The 20,885-nt window shown below is 44.1% G+C and overlaps 1 protein-coding gene across 1 annotated transcript in view; it reads left to right on the forward strand.

Moving 5' to 3' along the window:
* LOC124616915 overlaps positions 1–20,885 on the forward strand; it is a 379,961-nt gene that overhangs the window by 94,154 nt on the left and 264,922 nt on the right. Inside the window, exon 2 of the mRNA XM_047145223.1 lies at positions 12,149–12,312. Within this exon, the coding sequence (XP_047001179.1) occupies positions 12,167–12,312 (146 nt within the window). The 5' untranslated portion in view covers positions 12,149–12,166. The remainder of the gene's footprint in view (positions 1–12,148; positions 12,313–20,885) is intronic.

Consider the following 20,885-nt stretch of genomic DNA (forward strand, 5'->3'; position numbering starts at 1 on the left):
TGGCTGTAACGGATCGTGCAGCCACGTCTCGATCCCTGAGTCAACAGATGGGGACGTTTTCAAGATAACAACCATCTGCACGAACAGTTCGACGACGTTTGCAGCAGCAAGGACTATCAGCTCGGAGGCCATGGCTGCGGTTACCCTTGGCGCTGCCTCACAGACAGGAGCGCCTGCGATGGTGTACTCAACGACGAACCTGGGTGCACGAATGGCAAAACGTCATTTTTCGGATGAATCCAAGCTCTGTTTACAGCATCATGACGGTCGCATCCGTGTTTGGCGACATCGCGGTGAACGCACATTGGAAGCGTGTATTCGTCATCGCCATACTGGCGTACCATCCAGCGTTAAGGGAAGGTGTGCCATTGGTTACACGTCTCGGTCACCTCTTGTTCGCATTGACGGCACTTTGAACAGTGGACGTTACATTTCAGATGTGTTACGACCCGTGGCTCTACCCTTCATTCGATCCCTGCGAAACCCTACATTTCAGCAGGATAATGCACGACCGCATGTTGCAGGCCCTGTACGGGCCTTTCTGGATACAGAAAATGTTCGACTGCTGCCCGGGCCAGCACATTCTCCAGATCTCTCACCAACTGAAAACGTCTGGTCAATGGTGGCCGAACAACTGGCTCGTCACAGTACGCGAGTCACTACTCTTGATGAACTGTGGTATCGTGTCGAAGCTGCATGGGCAGCTGTACCTGTACACGCCATCCAAGCACTGTTTGACTCAATGCCCAGGCGTATGAAGGCCGTTATTACGGTCTGAGGTGGTTGTTTTGGGTACTGATTTCTTAGGATCTATGCACCGAAATTGCGTGAAAATGTTATCACATGTCAGTTCCAGTATAATATATTTGTCCAATGAATACCCGTTTATCATCTGCATTTATTCTTGGTGTAGCAGTTTTAATGGCCAGTAGTGTATGTTGCGCCTCTCTGCAGGATGGTTTTGCCGCGTGGCGCACAGCAGTTTTGTTCTTCGATAGGCGTACCGAACGGTAAGCTTCAGTACTAAGACTTTGTCAACCTCACAATTTTTCTCAAAAAAAAGTGGCTTACATGAACAGATCCCTCTCTCAAACACACATGACCCCATTTCTCGTAGTTACACTTCTTTCTCATTTGATTTCTCAATCAGTCTAATGTTGCCAATAAATTTTCTTGTTTTCATTATTTGTGTTTTATCGCATTGCTCTTTCTCTCACGCCAGTTGCTGCCAACGCTCGTTTTTTCAGTCTATGTGCCAGCAATTCGTGTTCTAATTTTCATGAACGAACGTAAACTGGATTTTTTTTCTGTTACTGTTCCCACCATTTACGTCATAAATATTAGTGAAGGTGGGTTTCATATCAGATGTAAGAGATACCGCGTTTGAGGTAAAATATGTAGAAAGCCTGGTCAGATGTAAGAGCAGCCCAGATGGCCATAATCTTGACAGGATAAATAAATAAATTCCATTACCCGGCAGACTGTGAATGCGGAGTTGCACGGAACGCTGGCGTTAAGCGGTCTCCGCCCCTTGGTCCTCGCCCCTTCCCATCACGATGCGCCAGAAGAAGCCCGGAGCTTCCTAACCGCCGCTGTTGACGGACGCTACTCTCAGGGTGCTTCCCTGGTTAGTGGAGGCGTAAATTCCAGTCGCACAGCTTTCCCAAACAACTCGATAGCCTGTCAGCGGCGGCGGCCGCTTCTAAAACTGGTGTAGCTTTACGCTTGGCGAGCGCCGTCGTCCACACGAAAATAAATAGGTCTCAGTTTTATAGCGGCGCGTTCTTCAAAAATACTGTCAGGTTCACTGCCAGCGGAACTGGCTTTGGGGTGGCGGAGCGGGGAAAGAGGAAAAGTGGGTGGTGGCAGGGAGGGGAAGGGGGCAGGGGAGAGCTCGGCAGACGTAGGCAAAGTGCTGACGGGTGCACACAACAACAGAGAGTGGGGAAGTGTTCGCTCTGGTCTTAATTAGCACTACTGCGGTCGGGCGGCTCGCGCGACTTTCTACCTTCTGTAGGATGAGCATGCTTCCCCTGAGGTACTTGGACTAAAGTCTGAATCAGAGGACAGCTTCAGGCGGTATGACGTGTCGGAGCGAAGAGCCAGCCCGTTAATCCGTGTGACATCAGACATGAGCTGTGCACTACAATGTTGCCTAGAGAAAAGGAACACAAGGTTTCAGTCAGCTGTAGCGCTCTCGACGGTTGGTTGGTTGATTTGGGAGAAGATAACAAACAGCGAGGTCATCGGCCCGACGGAATAGGGAAGGATGGGGAAGGGGAAGAAAGTCGGCCCTGACCTTTCAAAGGAACCGTCCCGGCACTTGACTGAAACGATTTAGGGAAAGCACGGAAAACCTAAATCAGGACGGCCGGACGCGGGTTTGAACCGTCGTCCTATCAAATGCGAGTCCAGTGTGTTCTGGATGGCAATAGTATGGCGAGCACAAGTAAATCGGAGCAGCAAATTTTTCTGTCTTTACGGAAAAGTACTATTCTATACCGCCCAGTCAGATTATTGTGATCATCGTCATTGTTCCACGACGGCCGTTCTGACCGAGCGGTTCTAGGCGCTTCAGTCTGGAACCGCGCGACCGCTACGGTCCCAGGTTCGAATCCTGCCTCGTGCATGGATGTGTGTGATGTCCATGGGTTGGTTAGGTTTAACTAGTTCTAAGTTCTAGGGGACTAATGACCTTAGAATTTGAGTCCCATAGTGCTCAGAGCCATTTGAACCATTTTGAATAAACAAAAAGTTTAATACGAGGGTTGTCTAGAAAGTAAGTTCCGATCGGTCGCAAAATGGAAACCACTGGGAAAATCCGTTAAAGCTTTGACCAGATGTGTTGGGCAGTGTTTCTAGTATGCCCGTCGATCGTGTTGCGTCACTCTTTTCAGTTTTGAGTGAACAGTGAGCACGTAAAGATGCGTAGGGAATAGCTTCTCCCACCAAGTTTGAGGGCCTGGTTAGAGCTTTCGCATGTGTCATGCAGCCCACATAACACAACTGTGTGAGCAGTTCTTTCTTCATGCCAATTCTAGGCCACACACTGCAGGAGCAATGAATACGCTCCTGCAGCGTTTCCGATGAGCGTTATAATCTGGGCTATGTTTTCGTGGCATTACCTGGGTAATCTTGTCATTATGGAAGGAAAAATGGATCAACACAAGTACGTATCTGTCCTTGGGGATCATGTTCTCCCCTAAAAGCAGTTCATTTTCCTTGGCACGATGGCATCTACCAGCAAGACTTTTTCCTCGCACTTCAATAACTTTCTGACAGATGGTCACATTAATTCTATTCGACAGTGCGTTGGCGCGTTGCGGTGAACTTGTAAAGTGTTTAGTATATAACAAAGGGATACGAAGTATCAAGGAATGTAATTTACAACGTCATTATTCTGTGCAGCACGCAAATGAATATGAGAACTATCAAGGAGAGAAAAGTGTCGCAGTAGTACCGGAATAAAAGGAATGCACTGATGTGGAGGACTATCAAAGTACCGTGTCTGTCCGTCTGAGCTACAGAACAGCTCTCCATACAGCCAAGAAAGTAAGGCCGTGTACTGAAAGATACTTTGCGAAAGAAGAGATTGTGATGGCCACTAAAGAAATGTATCCACATCAATAGAGGACTTTGCAAGAATGAGTTTCTCGCGTAAGACTATTATGCGAGCCCGATGGTGACGTTGAGGGGCGCCATGCTTTTACACCATTACAGAAGCACCTTTGAGCCAAATTTCTAACTTATGCTTCGCGATGGGAGACAGTTACGGTGTTTCGAAAAAGTGATCCCTCAATTTTGTTGCACAGTGTATATGGGAAGGATGGCTATTTTGAAGTCTGGAAAGAATTAAGTTCCTCTGATTTTTTGAGGAAGATTATTCTTAAGACGGGTTCCTGATACAGAAAAAAGGTTTAGAAAACACGGTAGTGATATATGATGGTAAAGAGAGGATTTCACTTTGTTGAGAACTAGCATTTCTGCTGCGCGCAATTGTTCAGAAGATCTTAGAGCATTGGTCAAAACAAGAGGGAGAATTCCTGTAAAGATATGCCCTGAAACCAACACCTTCTGGGTTATGGATCAATCTGTTCTCTCATTCCCTTGGTCTGTTATGTAGAAGTAAACACAGTAGGCAGAGCTGCATACGTTTACACGGATCCTGACACATCCTCCAGCCCTTCTTTGCATTGAATCATGCACTTTTTCAAATAATCCTGGCTTTATTCAGATTGTGTCACATACATTTGTCACATGCTACTGTAATGTTTGCATATTGTCGATGGGTTGGGCATATACCAATGCCATAAAATGTCCCCACAGCTAGAAATCCAACGGATTCAAGTTCGATAGGCTGGGAGACTAAGCTACCGAGCCTCCTCGATCAATCCAAACCCCGTTAAACTTTTCGGTGAGGTGAAATCTCGGGATCTGTAGAAAACTGGGAAGCTGGGTGGTATCCCATGGCTCATAAACCACAGCCGTTGTCTTTCTGCAAGGTTAACGTTCTCCAGTAGCGCGCAGAAACGAAACACAGCACAAAGTGTATGGTCCTTTGACACTGTCACCGACAAGTCCTATCCGTACATTTATATTGAAGTCGCCCTGATGCCTCACCTCCATGACTGCACGGAGATCAAATTCTGTCCATTCGTTGTAGCGGTTGTCCGAGGAGAAATGGTCAGTATTCAGGGATATGACAGGAACAGTCGCTCGAAGCAAAAAATTCTAGTAAACATAGGCTCTAAAACGCATACTTTAAGAACTATGAACACTTCTTCATCTTTGATACTGTGAAACAAATCTCACCTACTGTAAGCTATTTGATTTCGATATTTTGAAAGGTAGTAGCATGGGCCAAATAAGAAAAAATGTTCAGTAAACATGGACTGTGCAGTGCATACCTTAAGAGCTATGAGCACTTGTCCATCTTCGCCACTGTGAAACACATCGCTTCTACTGAGCGAGTGCTTATAGCCCTCAAAGTATGTATTACGGGGCCCATGTTTAACAGACAATTGTTTCTCGTTTGGGTCTGTACTACCTCCTTCCATAAGATGGAGAGCAAAGAGCTTCCAGTAGAAATGATTTGTTTCACAGTGTCGAAGATGTACCCTTAGCTCTGAAGCGATGCATTATAGAGCCCCAATATAATCGAAAATAAGGCGGAAATTCAAAAAACAATAGGATGTAACTGCTTAAATACCACAAAAACACACGATACGGTACTTTTATATCGCGTAGAGACACAAATTGTATGTTTTTTCACATGTTCAGACGGGATATTGAATATAAAACAGTGAGTTTCATTCACTGAAGTAAGCAATAAGTTTCTTTTGGGCTAGAATCGTATATCGCTTACGTGCCAGCACGATCATGCTGGCGTTCTACCAGCATTAGTTCGGCAGAGGTTATTCCCGGCTGGATTTCTGGACGAAAAAAAGTTTTGCTGCCTCTATATGGTCATAAATCCTTCGTCGACCAATCTGTCGTCACTATTGTGTAATGTAGGATATACACAATCTTCTGCGATTGTAATAAAAGTCTTATTTAGACAATATACACTTCTGACAAGTAGGTAAAATGACGAGGGCTATTAGAAATCCTTGGGTAACGCAAGAGATATTGAATTTAATAGATGAAAGCAGAGTATCTAAAGGTGCCGTAGATGAAGCAAGCGAAAAGGAATACAAACGTCTCAAAGGTGAGATTGACAGGAAGTGCAAAATGGCTAAGCAGGGATGGCTACAGGACAAATGTAAGGATGTAGAAGCATATATCACTGGGGGTAAGATAGATACTGCCTACAGGAAAATTAGAGAGACCTTTGGAGAAAAGAGAACCACCTGTATGAATATCAAGAGCACAGATGGAAAACCAATCCTGAGCAAAGAAGGGAAAGCTGAAAGATAGGAGGAGTGTTTAGAGTTCTTTGTTGATCCATTATGGACTGTGGGACAACGGCTGGCATGTATTTCCTGATACAATAATTTACCAAAATCCGTATGTATTTTAGAAATTTATTTTATGAACTTCTTATATGTTACCAGTTTCGGCATTACATTGGTGCCATCTTCAGGCCCCACACGCCATAGTCGCAAAATCGCTATACACGGAAGCACCTATATAACTGGATCCGTGAATCAAATAATTGTTTCAAGAAAGAGTAGAGGGTCTACACAAGGCGAGGTACTTGAGGGCAATATTATGGATATTGATAAGGACATAGATGAAGAAGAAATGGGAGATATGGTACTGCATGAAGAATTTGACAGAGCAGTGAAAGACCTAAATCGAAAAAAAGCCCCGGGAGTAGACAACATTCTATTAGAACTACTGATAGCCTTGGGTGAGTCGGCCATGACAAAACCCTTCCATTGGTGAGCAAGATGTATGAGGTAGGCGAAATACCATCAGACTTTAAGAAGAAAATAATAATTCCAATCCCAAAGAAAGCAAGTGTTGACTGGCGTGAAAATCACCGAAATATCAGTTTAATAAGTTTCGGTTGCAAAATACAAACACGAATTCTTTACAGACGAATTGAAAAACTGGTAGAAGCCGACCTCGGGGAAGATCAATTAGGATTCTGTAGAAATGTTGGAATTCGCGAGGTAATACTGGCCGTACGACCTATCTTAGAAGATAGATTAAGGAAAGACAAGCCTACCTTTCTAACATTTCTAGACTTAGAGACAGCTTTTGATAATGTTGACTGGAATACTCTCCTTCAAATTCTGCAGGTGGCATGGGTGAGATACAGGGAGCAAAAGGCTATTTACAGTTTGTACAGAAACCAAATGGCAGTTATAAGAGTCGAGGGACAGAAAGAGAAGCAGTGACTGGGAAGAGAGTGAGACAGGGTCGTAGCCTATCCGCGATGTTATTCAATCTGTACATTTAGCAAGCAGTAAAGGAAACAAAAGAAAAATTTGGAGTGGAATTAAAATCCATGGAGAAGAAATAAAAACTTTGAGGTTTGCCGACGACATTATAGTTTTGTCAGAGACAGCAAAGGACCTAGAAGAGCAGTTGAACGGAATGGACAGTGTCTTGAAAGGACGATATAAGATGACGTTAACAAAAGCAAAACGAGGACAATGGAATGAGGTTGAATTAAATCAGGAGATGCTGAGGAAAATAGATTAGGAAATGAGACACTTAAAGTAGTAGATGAGTTTTGCTATTTGGGGAGCAAAATAACTGATGATCGTCGAAGTAGAGAGGATGTAAAATATAGACTGGCTATGGCAAGGAAAGCATTTCTAAGAAGAGAAATTTGTTAACATCGAATATAGATTTAAGGCTGGGGGCACAGGTCGTGACTCGTGTTTGGTTAGTTCTGTCGGTACAGCACTTGCCCACAAAGGGCAAAACTCCCAGGTTCGAGTACTGATACGGCATTCAGCTTTGCAGCTGTAATGTACCAGAAAATTTCAAATCAGCCCACACTCCAGGTTTTAGGGTACGGACTATCTGTGAAAGTAAATCCGAATATCTCTTGATTTGAAAACTGAGTCCTCTGTTTGCTGATGATGCTGTGGCATATGGGAAGGCGTCCTCGTTGAGTGACTGTAGGAGCAAACAAGATGATTTATACAAAATTTCTAGTTGGTGTGATGAATGGCAGCTTGCTCTAAATGTCGAAAAACGTAACTTAATGCAGATGAGTGGAAAAAACAATCCCGTCAATTTCGACTACAGCATTAGCAGTGCATTGCTTGAAACAGTCCATTAAATATCTAGGTCTGACGTCGCAAAGGAGTACGAAATGGAATGAATACGTAAGGACGCTAGTAGGGAATGCTATTGTTCGACTTTGTTTTATAGGGAGAATTTTAGGAAATTGTGATTCATTCGTAAAGGAGCCCGCGTACTTCCGATCCATTCTTGAGTGCTGCTCGGGTTTTTGGGATCCCGACTAGGTCAGAAAAGGAAGACATAGAAGCAATTCAGAGGCGGTAGGCTGGACTTTGTCACTGGTAGGTTGGATCAACACACAAGTATTGGGAACCCTTGGAGGGAAGACGACGTACTTTCCGCGGAACACTGTTAAGAAAATTTAGAGAACTAGCACTTGAACCTGACTACAGAACGATTCTACGGCCACCAACTTACATTTCGTATAAGGACCAAGAAGAGAAGATAAGAGAAATTAGTGCTCAGAGGGAGGCGTATAGATAGTCGTTTTTCCCTAGCTCTGTTTGTGAGTGGAAGAGGGAAGGAAGTGACTAGTAGTGGTTCTGAGTGGCCTCCGCCACACGCATCACCGTGGCTTGCGGAGTACGTATGTAGCTTCAGCTGAAGACGTACGAAATCAGTGACCTATGAATCAGTTTTAGCATTGCGATCTGACTGCAAGATTTTGTAGGAAATTACCTAGAAAGTATAAATAGTTCAAATGGTTCAAATGGCTCCGAGCACTACGGAACTTAACATCTGAGATTATCAGTCCCCTAGACTTAGCACTACTTAAACCTAACTAACCTAAGGACATCACACACACCCATGCCCGAGGCAGGATTCGAACTTGCGACCGTAGCAGCAGCGTAGTTCCGCACTGAAGCGCCTAGAATCGCTTGGCCACAACGGCCGGCGTATAAATAGTACTTTTTAAAAGCGCAACAACTTACAGTGCGAGAGCAAAAGGAAAATTCCGTTAAAATGAATATGACCAGTCGTACCAGATATCTCGCCAACCATAACTTGGGCTATAGCCAGTTGCAGTGCAAATGGACATATTGACCCAATTTGTATAAAAATACTCAATCACAAACCACCGAGTAACGACTCTTTCTGTAGGAAAAAGCATTGGTCGAAGCATACTTCGCATTTTCGAGTCGTGTTATTTTTGTATGTTATGACTTACTGCCGTGCGGCAGAATGAGAGGTGTATTGTGTTTTTTATTATAAAATTTGTAATTTGTTTTTAATTTTTTGATGCAGTAGCTGGTAGCGTGCATTCTTTACTTCTATTGTCGAATCTGAAGGTGGCTGTTGCATTGCCGAAAACAGTTATTCTACTCAGAAAGTTGTGCGTGCAAGACAGTTAAATAAAAGTTACTACAAAATTCCTCGCACGTCTTTGCAGAAGACTGTGAAACAGTTTTTAAAGAGTTTCATCCTCATAAGCTGGAATTCCCGCACATTTTTGGTCATAATTGACCAGGATGAAGTATTGTCGACAAATCTTGTGAATGGGTTTGTCAATAAAAAAACGTTTAATATTACCCGGAACACAAACCCGCAGTTATTTATGTAAAGCGCCAGGGAACCCAAAGTCGTCGTGAGGTGTACTGCTGGTTAATCGATATGTGGGGCCGTATTTCTTTAAGACAATTCCGTGCGGTATGCGGTCATGATTAACAATTTTTTTCATTCCACACCTTTACGGACACTGCTGTTTACAAGCGGCATAGTTTCAGCAAGACAGGGCTACAGCCCATACGGCCTGTAATTCGACTGCCACACTTTCCTCATCGATTACTCTCGGGATTCGGAGATATCCCATGGTCACTGAGATTACCTGGTCTTTCAGTTCCTGACTGTATTCTATGGGGTCACCTGAAGAACAAAGGTTTTTCATGGACGCTCCACAATACCGATATGTTGAAAGCTGCAATCCAGGAAGAGGTAGAGCCATACCTCAAATTATGACTAAGGACTTAATGAAGAGCCGGCCGGAGTGGCCGTGCGGTTCTAGGCGCTACAGTCTGGAGCCGAGCGACCGCTACGGTCGCAGGTTCGAATCCTGCCTCGGGCATGGATGTGTGTGATATCCTTAGGTTAGTTAGGTTTAATTAGTTCTAAGTTCTAGGCGACTGATGACCTCAGAAGTTGAGTAGCATAGTGCTCAGAGCCATTTGAACCATTTTGAACTTAATGAAGAGTGAACATCTTCAGCCATTCGTAGTCAGTGATGAAGGCCATTTGCGTGAAGTACTTTTTAATAAATAAACTTGTTTCTAATTTTTCAATAAGGCAACGATTGTAGAACAATTATCTGTAAGTTACACTGGTGTAAACGTAAGTTAAATCTCATAATAACCAAATGAGCCACCCTGTACAAGCGTTGCTAAAATTTCAGGCTGCGAAACTGAGTAATGAAAAACGAATTAAAAGAGCTCTACAGATGGTCTTTAGTGCTTGTGCCCGTTAGTTCAGTGCATTTTTGATAGTGCCATTATAAATGTTATTAGGGATTGTACCCTCCTCTTACTAATCGGCCTATCCTGCTTGCGATATAAAATATGACCGTAGATCGCGTGTATGCCTAACGGTTTTTTTCTAATTGTATAAGGCTGTCTTTCCCGAAGAAGTGATACCGATAAGTTGGAGGAAAGTGTACAACCGACCCTTTGATGGAAAGTCTACTAAAAATAAAAGTAATTAAGCCGAACAGGGTTATAATTTGTAAAATGAAAGTTATTTTGTGCAATCACGCACGAACAACACTGGACACAAAACTGTACCACTGATCATGAATCCAAAAGTTACACTAATGAACGAAAAGGAAATAATTAACGGTCGCCAACCCACTAGGGCAATTTACGTCCAAAATCCTGTACAAAATGATGGGAAAGAAAAAACATGTACTATTAAAAACTGACGTGGCAACTAAAGGCTGCCATGGTTTTTTTGTTTTTTATTTTTTTACACTAATTTTAAGTGAGTATGTAATGATAAAGAAAACTGAAAAGTCACTCTTACGTTATGTTTGGCATTAAATTTTGAAAAAGGCAAACGAGTAATGATTTGGAAATACGCAATTAAACTGTATGTTAGTACTGAACTTCGTTACGTGAACAATGACTATCAGTGACCTCAGCATAACGTCATCAAAGAAATTTAGAAAAAAACAAGCACTTTTTATTTTGCCGTTATTTATTTTGCAAACTGGATTTCATTTTATTGTCTGAACAACTGAGCCTTTTTTACTGACTTGAACAGAATTAAGTACTAGAATACGTACCAAACCAAACAGCCATGTGCTCCAAGCTATATGTAAAATAAAGAAAACTTCCACGCTCTTAATTTGTGCGTTTCTTTAGATTTTGATTTTTTTTTCAGTGATTGATTCTCAAACTTGAAAAATGAAATTGCTTTACTTTGCCTCTGTTGTAAACCGTTAATTGAAAGTAGACGGAGGCTAAAATTCTGTAACTTTTCTGTAACTATTCAATTTGTTTCTTATGACACCCAGCATATTAGTAAAAAAAGGAACAAGGATCCTGCTTAGTAACAATGTCTGGGGGCAATGAGGACACAGTCGCCCTGAGTTTAACTGATTATTATTTAAATAAATCTTATCAATCAAATCACATTCAGTTATGCTGCTGGATTAGCCGTTAACACTTTCTACCAATGAACAGTCTTACTTCAGTGATGTGCATACGACGAAACTCGGAGCCGACGACGAAACTGTGTTGCTGGAACTGCTGCAGTTGAAGACGGTAGCACATTGTGGTGCCACGGCTAATTATAGGAACGGGCAATGGTAATTGATACAGCTTCTTGTGCCCGTCCACTGTTGGTACTGCTGCTCGAGACATCTGGCAGGCGCGCATACATGATGCCGCCGAAAGTGGTACTCTCTACTGCGAGAGCGTTAACACCACACTTCCGCACACTACAAGCGCTGAAACCCGTCCCCCGCTCTCTCCGCGCGGTCTGTACAACTCCCTACCCAAAGATTTTACAACGCACAAGCACTGCTATTATCGTTGCTAGTCGATGCAAGTAACACTTCCTTTGGCTTTTTCCCAGAGTTTATAAGTTTCACAGTAAAACACAGATAAATACAATGAAACGTCAACAGACTTCTATCTAAAAGTACACATACAGTGAAGCAGTGTCCTCACTTATTAAAAGAAAGCATTTAAATTACAAATATTTACATACAATTCAGAAAAAAATTATATATCGGTAGCAGGTGCCATGCATCCTGCATTTTCGGTGTTACAGGGTCTTCGCAACAGCCTTCCACAGTCTTAGTTCTCGTCTTCTGGTAGTGGATCTCAGAATAGTTCCTCAGCTCGACTGGTGTTTTCTTTGCGGGACCGCTTCTCTTTTTAGCTTACGGAATTGATCCTTTGCTACTGACGGCGTTTCTATTGCGAGACGCTAACATGACTTTTGTCTGCAGGTCTCGAGAGTCAGCGAGATGTCGACAATCGGGCGATCGGGAGTTGCTGGTGTTCCGCGCCTCGTGAACAAGCAGTTCAACTCACCCATCAAGCTGTACTCGGACGAGAACGTGACCGAGGTGATCAAGAAGCACGTCCAGGTGCTGGACAACGGCGCCGTTGGGTGAGTCTGTCTGCTGAGCGACTCTTGCAAATGTCAATAAACAGCGCGTTCTCTATTATTTATGCTTAAGATGTGGGAAAACCGCAGGTAAACGCCGATACTGTGCGTGTAAAACCTTCCTTGACATTAAGATACTGCAGTGCCTGAATTATTCAGAATTAGGACGCAATGTTCCTTCGGACACGCATGCATGTCCGCAGTAACTATGCATCATAATTCGGAATAGCACAGACACTGAAATATCGCGTTTATCCGCTGACACCGCTCGAGCGACTTTCAAGTAAAATGGCTCCCTTGTACAGGAATATACATAATGGATGTATGACTACAGGTTGAAGGCACATGGAGTTTGGGTCTAGCCGTGAGGCGTGCTAGGATATTGTAAAGGTAAGGCGACAGCTCGCGATACGGGAAATGCGGGTTTGAGTCTTGGTGAAATGTTGCTTTTTGAACAATAAACATAATATGTCCCAAATTTTTAATTAAGGCTAAATCACATCAAGAATAAATTTTCTCTGGGTAAATAAATGTGTAAAGCAAGGAGAAAAGGTCACGATTTAAATCTTTTTTTTTTTTTGCTGTTCCGATGACGAAGGTTCCAGAGAAATGTTTATGTACTGAAACCTTACGCTCTGTAAAGCAAGTTGAAGGCAGTCGCCGTAATTTCTTTCTGGATTATACAAAAGGAGGAACTGTGAGCTCTCTGTCTCTCTCTCTCTCTCTCTCTCTCTCTCTCTCTCTCTCTCTCTTTCTCGTTTGTTTTCAATGGTTGTTTCTCATAGTGGAAGTGTCGCTCTTGTATCTATAACTGTTGGTTAAATAATCACGCTAATTTAATTACATTAGCCGTGTTTGAATTAAGAACATACTTTTCTTTACCATTAATGCCGCATCTCAATTTTATTTATATTGCATTTTAGAACTTTTTCAGATTATAGCGAAGGTCAGTTGCCGACGAATTGTATGGTGGCCACAGCCGAACGCTACTAGTGTTCAATCGGCATTTACTTTATTAAACTTTTATTTCGGCGTCCCTGAGATCTCTTTTACCGTTCTTTCCAAACAGTATCCGGGCAATGTAATTATGCAGACTGCTTAATTTTGAGATCGGTCACTGGGCTCTAAACAATGCCATCGGTCAACGTTCTGTCTGATGGGAATGTGATGCTGGTTGGTGGAATGTAATTTCGTTATCAACAAGTAAAAATGTTCTACGCACCATTCTATCATTTCAGGACTTTTACCACCAGCGAAAGTGATAAAAAAGTTTTATAATGCTGTTTTATGTTTCTTTTAATATCAGAAATATTATACCGATCCTGCACAAATTTTCATTGTCACTACTCCATTATACAGCTGATAGTTGTCCATATTCGCAGTTCTTCATCACTGAAAACTACGCACGCAAGAAAGTGAGGATCGATTGTCAGGCGCTGTAAAGCATTGGCTGAACATTACACAAGCTCCAACGCCAGCAAGAGTCAAGGCATGTACTTTTCATGGGCAGCTGCATTTCCTGTAACACTCACCCCTACTCGGCGAAGCATTTATTAAACGTGCAACTGCTGAATCCTGATTGCAGGCACCTCATTCACTCGATCAAGCACTGCATCTTTCATGTCGGAAGTCCGTGTAATTCATCGCCCTCCTGGGCCGTTGTAATGTGGTACCAATTACCACATTTCACTTAATTGTTGGAACAATTTTGGAAACATGGTGTGATATCTTCCATGCGGATATCTGGTCCTGTACAACCTTTCCGTTTCCATCTCCTTCCATCCCCTTCCATTTGCTTGCCTACACACGAAAGTCAAATCTAGAAGTCCTGTCACTGGGTACAACTCCATTTGGTTGGATCTGATCAGCTTTGGTAATTCAACTTGTAAACACAAACCGCTAGTGCAGTACAGGCATTGTACACCAGTATTGCTTATGTCAGAACACAGTACGCCATCTCCACTGGATTAGTTCAATCCAACCTTGACACGTAAGTATTCGTCAGGATTACCTACCCTGCAGTCTTAGCAACAACACTATCGGTAAATGTATCCCACTTTCGGGTCGGTCGTTACGAAGCAGGGTCCTTTACCTCAAACTGATACATTTACCCTCCTCCTTCATCTCTGAAAGATTATAACATCGCCATGGAATCACTAGTATAAGTGGTCCGCCTCGCAGTTAAGTGTCCGCAGCTCGCGGTCTCGCGGTCGCGTTCTCGCTTCCCGAGCACGGGGTCCTGGGTTCGATTCCCGGCGGGGTCAGGGATTTTCACCTGCCTCGAGATCACTGGGTGTTTGTGTTGTCCTCATCATTTCATCATCATTGCTGAAAGTGGCGAGATTGAACTGAGTAAAGGTTGGGAATTTGTACGGGCGCTGATAACCGCGCAGTGGAGCGCCCCACAAACCAAAACATCATCATCATCATCATCGTAGCTAAGTAGGCAGCGAGTCTGACTGATTTGCGAAGGAGCCAGCTTCTGTTCACGGTACTGTCAGTGATTTGTTCTTGGTGAAAGGACTGGAAGGTGTTGTACTCAGTCTCGTGTGCCAGCTGAGGAACTACTTCGATGAGAAATAGCAGGTCAAAGGTCCGCGAAACTGACAACGTCGCGCGAGTCGAGAGTGCGGTGTGCTGGCTCCACATCCCCCCAAACCGCATCCGAGTGACGCCACTGGCAGACGATGACACGGTGGCCGGTCGGTGCAGAATGGTCCCTGGCAGCCAGTACGTGGAGTCGGTATTAGTCAATTGTCTCGCGTTCCACTGAAAAAAAGGTAATTTTAGGGTTAAACGAAAAGCTCTGTTCAGCATTTAAATGGACGGCTTCCAAAAAGCTCTCACTTTCCCCATTCTGTTGAACGTATACATTGAGGTGTTCATAAGTGGAAAACGAGACGTAAATTTTCGGAACGGACAGAGCGAAACGATAGAGTAAGGCGATATGATCTGCAGCAGCGACTCCAACGCCGCAGATGTCTGTCCATAAATTTGTTTGGAAAAACACGAGGACGTGTGGCCAAGGGCAGCGCGGCGCGTTGGTTCGCTGGTTGGCCGCCTGTGGGGAATTTATGGCTACACAGGTGGCAGCGCGCGCCGCCCGTCCGCTTTGCGTAACTCGCCAAGGTGGCCCCTCGTTCCACTCCGACCAGAAGAACGGCCTACATGCGGCCCTGCTGGATTCTTGGCCCCTCTTATTCAAACGAATTGGTACCACAACAGTGCGACATGGCTGCTCTGAGAAATAGCGTGTGGTTCTGTTCTGTTAACGATCAAAGGAGTATTTTTATGTACAGGTTATCTGGGGTTGCATGTCGATTAAGAGTGCTGCCTGCAATTTCTCGATCCAGAGCTTGGTCAGCTACATGTTCGTTAATTTTAGCTTCAATGGAACAAATGTCGTTATGAGCATCAGTCCGAAGATTGGTTTGATGTAGCTCTTCACGCTAGTCTACCCCATGCAAGCTTCTTCATCTATGCAAAAATTCTGCAACCCCATGGCTCCATTTAATTTTAACACGCTGAACACCCCATGCGTAGTTTCGTATTTCAATATATTATTCGTATCCATACTCACAAAGGTCTGTTGATATGTATAAACGACCTAGTGGGTAACTTCGGATGTTCCATGAATATGCTATAGTACACAGAAAAATCGCAGCGCTAGATAATTGTCGCACAATGCAGGAAGACATGCAGAGAATTCATGCTTGGAGCAGAGATTGGTAACTGACCGTCATGATAAACACATATAACAACATGTTGCACACCATCATCATCATTAGTGTTCCACCCAAAGCCAAGTTTTCACGTGGTAACTCTCCATGCTCTAATGTCTTCTGCCATCCCCTTAAGGTCCATGTAATTTCCGCTTTCCTTTACGTCGTCTGTCATCTTGTATCTCCTCCTTCCTCTCAGTCTCGTTTCACAAACTAGACCTGCCAGTGCCTCTATTAGCAAGCACTGCTGTCTTAACGAATGTCCCATCCAGTTCTTCTTCCTTTCTCTTATAACCTGAAGCAGTCTGTTCCTCTCACAAACCCTTTCCAACATTCTTTCGTTACCCACTCAGTCCATCCAGCTTACACTCTCCATTCTACACCCACATCTCAAATGTTTCCGTTTTTTTTTTTCATTTTCTCGTCTTAGTTTCCATGCTTTTTCCCCGTAAACTGCCACATTCCAGACAAAAAACTTCCCAACCCGTTTCCTCAGACCTTTATCTGGTTTGCCACTTAATAATCACCTTTCGCTACAGCAATGCATGTTTTCATCTCCTGATGACATCTCAAGTCTTAAGTGATCGTGCTTCCAAGATAATGGACTTACTTGGCTAACAATAACTTGTTCCATCTTGATATTTGCCAGTTTCCTTCCTCCATGTTTTCGCTGTACTGATACTCATCCTGTATCCCACACAACGTTCATTTAGATCTTTTAGCATTTTATTTACAGTTCGTTCACTTTCTGCCGCTAATAACATGTCTTTTGTAAATGCTATACTTTCCACTGTTTTCCCTCAATACATACTCCTTTTTTTCCATTTAAGCCTTTCGCAATAATCTCTTCCAGCTATGAGCAGGACAAAAAAGGGGAGAAATACTTTAGCGGCATGAGAAATAAGTCTGGTAGTCCTAAGCTCTTCACATTTTTGTATTTCTTTCCTTCTCAGCTGGTGTCACATACTACGAAAGAAAGTTATCAGGCCGGTCCCCTTTGTCGTGTGTCTCATTACGGAGGCAAACTATTTCCTTCCTTTCCTGTTTCCCAAATCCTTCAACACTTCTTCTGGTAAGTTATCGATTCCACATGCCTTCCGATTCTTCATCTCCTTCAGTGCCTTTTCTACTTCTCATTCCGAGATACTGTACCCTTTTCCATCTTCTGGCACATTTTCCTTCTTTCCAGCTTTGATTTCACTTGGTATTTGATCCATCTTATACAGACGTTCTGTACAGGGTAGTCAGACATTAACCTGACTGGCTAATTTCAGTGCTAATAACTAGGAAACGGCGCAACGTATCGAAATTTTTTCTTAATACTTATTTCTCAGCACAATCTACCGTGCAACACCTTTATAAACTTTTCAGACTCTTTCTGACCACTCTGTATATTATTGCCATCTCTTCAAAATCTCCTGTGGTTCTTCTGCTAGTATCCCGTCCGTTCTTTCTATTTCCCTCTTACTTTTCCTTCTCTTTCTTTAAAAAAACTATCTTACTAGCTAGGTAAGTAAGCAGAAAGATCACTTATTGTATGATACACGATCTCCGAACAAGCAATGGAGGCAATCACATCCATTAAATATCTGGGAGAGTGCCTACAGAGCTATTTAAAGTGGAACGATGACATAAAATTAACGACACAAGGCAAATACCAGACTGATATACAGGGTGTTACAAAAAGGTACAGACAAACTTTCAGGAAACATTCCTCACACACAAAGAAAAAAAATATGTTATGTGGACATGTCTCCGGAAACACTTACTTTCCATGTTAGAGCTCATTTTATTACTTCTTTTCAAATCACATTAATCATGGAATGGAAACACACAGCAACAGAACGTACCAGCGTGACTTCAAACACTTTGTTACAGGAAATGTTCAAAATGTCCTCCGTTAGCGAGGATACATGCATCCACCCTCCGTCGCATGGAATCCCTGATGCGCTGATGCAGCCCTGGAGAATGGCGTATTGTATCACAGCCGTCCACGAGCATGAAGAGTGTCTACATTTGGTACCGGGGTTGCGTAGACAAGAGCTTTCAAATGCCCCCATAAATGAAAGTCAAGAGGGTTGAGGTCAGGAGAGCGTGGAGGCCATGGAATTGGTCCGCCTCTACCAATCCATCGGTCACCGAGTCTGTTGTTGAGAAGCGTACGAACACTTCGACTGAAATGTGCAGGAGCTCCATCGTGCATGAACCACATGTTGTGTCGTACTTGTAAAGGCACATGTTCTAGCAGCACGTGCTCCATTGAGCGTAGGTGGTAGAACATGGGGCCCAATCAACACATCACCAACAATCCCTGCCCAAACGTTCACAGAAAATCTGTGTTGATGACGTGATTGCACAATTGCGTGCAGATTCTCGTCAGTCCACACATGTTGATTGTGAAAATCTACAATTTGATCACGTTGGAATGAAGCCTCATCCGTAAAGAGAACATTCGCACTGAAATGGGGATTGACACATTGTTGGATGAACCATTCGCAGAAGTGTACCCGTGGAGGTCAATCAGTTGCTGATAGTGCCTGCACACGCTGTACATGGTACGGAAACAAATGGTTCTCCCGTAGCACTCTCCATACAGTGACGTGGTCAACGTTACCTTGTACAGCAGCAACTTCTCTGACACTGACATTAGGGTTATCGTCAACTGCACGAAGAATTGCCTCGTCCATTGCAGGTGTCCTCGCCGTTCTAGGTCTTCCCCAGTTGCGAGTCATAGGCTGGAATGTTCCGTGCTCCCTAAGACGCAGATCAATTGCTTCGAACGTCTTCCTGTCGGGACACCCTCGTTCTGGAAATCTGTCTCGATACAAACGTACCGCGCCACGGATATTGCCCCGTGCTAATCCATACATCAAATGGGCATCTGCCAACTCCGCATTTGTAAACATTGCACTGACTGCAAAATCACGTTCGTGATGAACACTAACCTGTTGATGCAACGTACTGATGTGCTTGATGCTAGTACTGTAGAGCAATGAGTCGTTGTCAACACAAACACCGAAGTCAACATTACCTTCCTTCAATTGGAGCAACTGGCGGTGAATCGAGGGAGTACAGTACGTACTAACGAAACTGAAATGAGCTCCAACGTGGAGGGTTGGGGTTGTTTTTGGGAAGGAGACCAGACAGCGAGGTCATCGGTCTCAACGGATTAGGGAAGAACGGGGAATAAAGTCGGCCGTGCCCTTTGAAAGGAACCATCCCGGCATTTGCCTGGAGCGATTTATGGAAATCACGGAAAACCTAAATCAGGATGGCCGGACGCGGGATTGAACCGTCGTCCTCCCGAATGCGAGTCCAGTGTCTAACCACTGCGCCACCTCGCTCGGTCTCTAACGTGGAAAGTAAGCGTTTCAGGACACATGTCCACATAACATCTTTTCTTTATTTGTGTGTGAGGAATGTTTCCTGAAAGTTTGGCCGTACCTTTTTGTAACACCCTGTATATTGGAAGAATACTTAGGACTCAACCCTCGAAGAACGTAACATACATAAGCCTTGTTCGACAGATACTTGAGTATAGCTCGTTTGTCTGAGACCCGTACCAAAAAACATGGAACAGAGAAGATCAGAATCTTCCGTCACAGGTTCGTGTAGCAAGCGCAAATGCATTACGGAAATGCAGACATTACAACAGAGCCATTGTGCAGCACCATTGTTGTTTTCCTGTTAAAATCGCGTGAGTATACTTTCCTAGAATACAATATACACTGATCAGAAAGAACATTATAATCACCTACCTAATAGCCGACATGTTCACCTTTGGCACGGATAACAGCGGCGACGTGTCGTGGCATAGAGACAGTGAGGCCCTGGTTGTTCGCTGGAGGCAACTGGCACCACATCTGCACACACAAGTCACTTACTTCCCGTAAATTCCTGGGAGGAGGAGGCAATAAGCTCTGATGCGACATTCAATCACATCCCAGATGTGTTCGATCGGGTTCAGATCTGGCAAGTTAGGCGGCCAGCACATCAAAAGGCACTCGCCACTGTGTTTTTCTAACCACTTCATCGTACTCCTGGCCTTGTGATATGGCGCATTATTTTGTTGAAAAACCCCATTGTCGCTGGGAAACATGATCGCAAAAAATGGTTCAAATGGCTCTGAGCACTATGGGACTCAACTGCTGAGGTCATTAGTCCCCTAGAACTTAGAACTAGTTAAACCTAACTAACCTAAGAACATCACAAACATCCATGCCCGAGGCAGGATTCGAACCTGCGACGTAGCGGTCTTGCGGTTCCAGACTGCAGCGCCTTTAACCGCACGGCCACTTCGGCCGGCAAACATGATCGCAATGAAGGTGTGTATGTGATCTATGACCAGTGTACTAAACACCTTGGCCGACATGGTGCCTTGTACGAGCTACACTGGACCCATCGACGCCCATTTGAATGTTCCTCAGATCATAATTGAGCCGCCGCCAGCTTGTTTCCGGTGTGCACTACAGGTGTCAAGGGTCTGTTCTCCTGGAAGACGACATTCCCCCCCCCCCCTCCCCCCTTGGCATGATGAAGAAGGTGCCGGGATTCAACAGACCATCAGACCATACGGCGTTCTGCACTGCGCCAACGTCCAGTGGCGCTGGTTCAAATGGTTCAAATGGCTCTGAGCACTATGCGACTCAACTGCTGAGGTCATCAGTCGCCTAGAACTTAGAACTAATTAAACCTAACTAACCTAAGGACAGCACACAACACCCAGCCATCACGAGGCAGAGAAAATCCCTGACCCCGCCGGGAATCGAACCCGGGAACCCGGGCGTGGGAAGCGAGAACGCTACCGCACGACCACGAGATGCGGGCCCAGTGGCGCTGGTCACGTGCACATAT

This window comes from Schistocerca americana, chromosome 1, assembly GCF_021461395.2.
Source record: "Schistocerca americana isolate TAMUIC-IGC-003095 chromosome 1, iqSchAmer2.1, whole genome shotgun sequence".
NCBI lineage: Eukaryota > Metazoa > Arthropoda > Insecta > Orthoptera > Acrididae > Schistocerca > Schistocerca americana.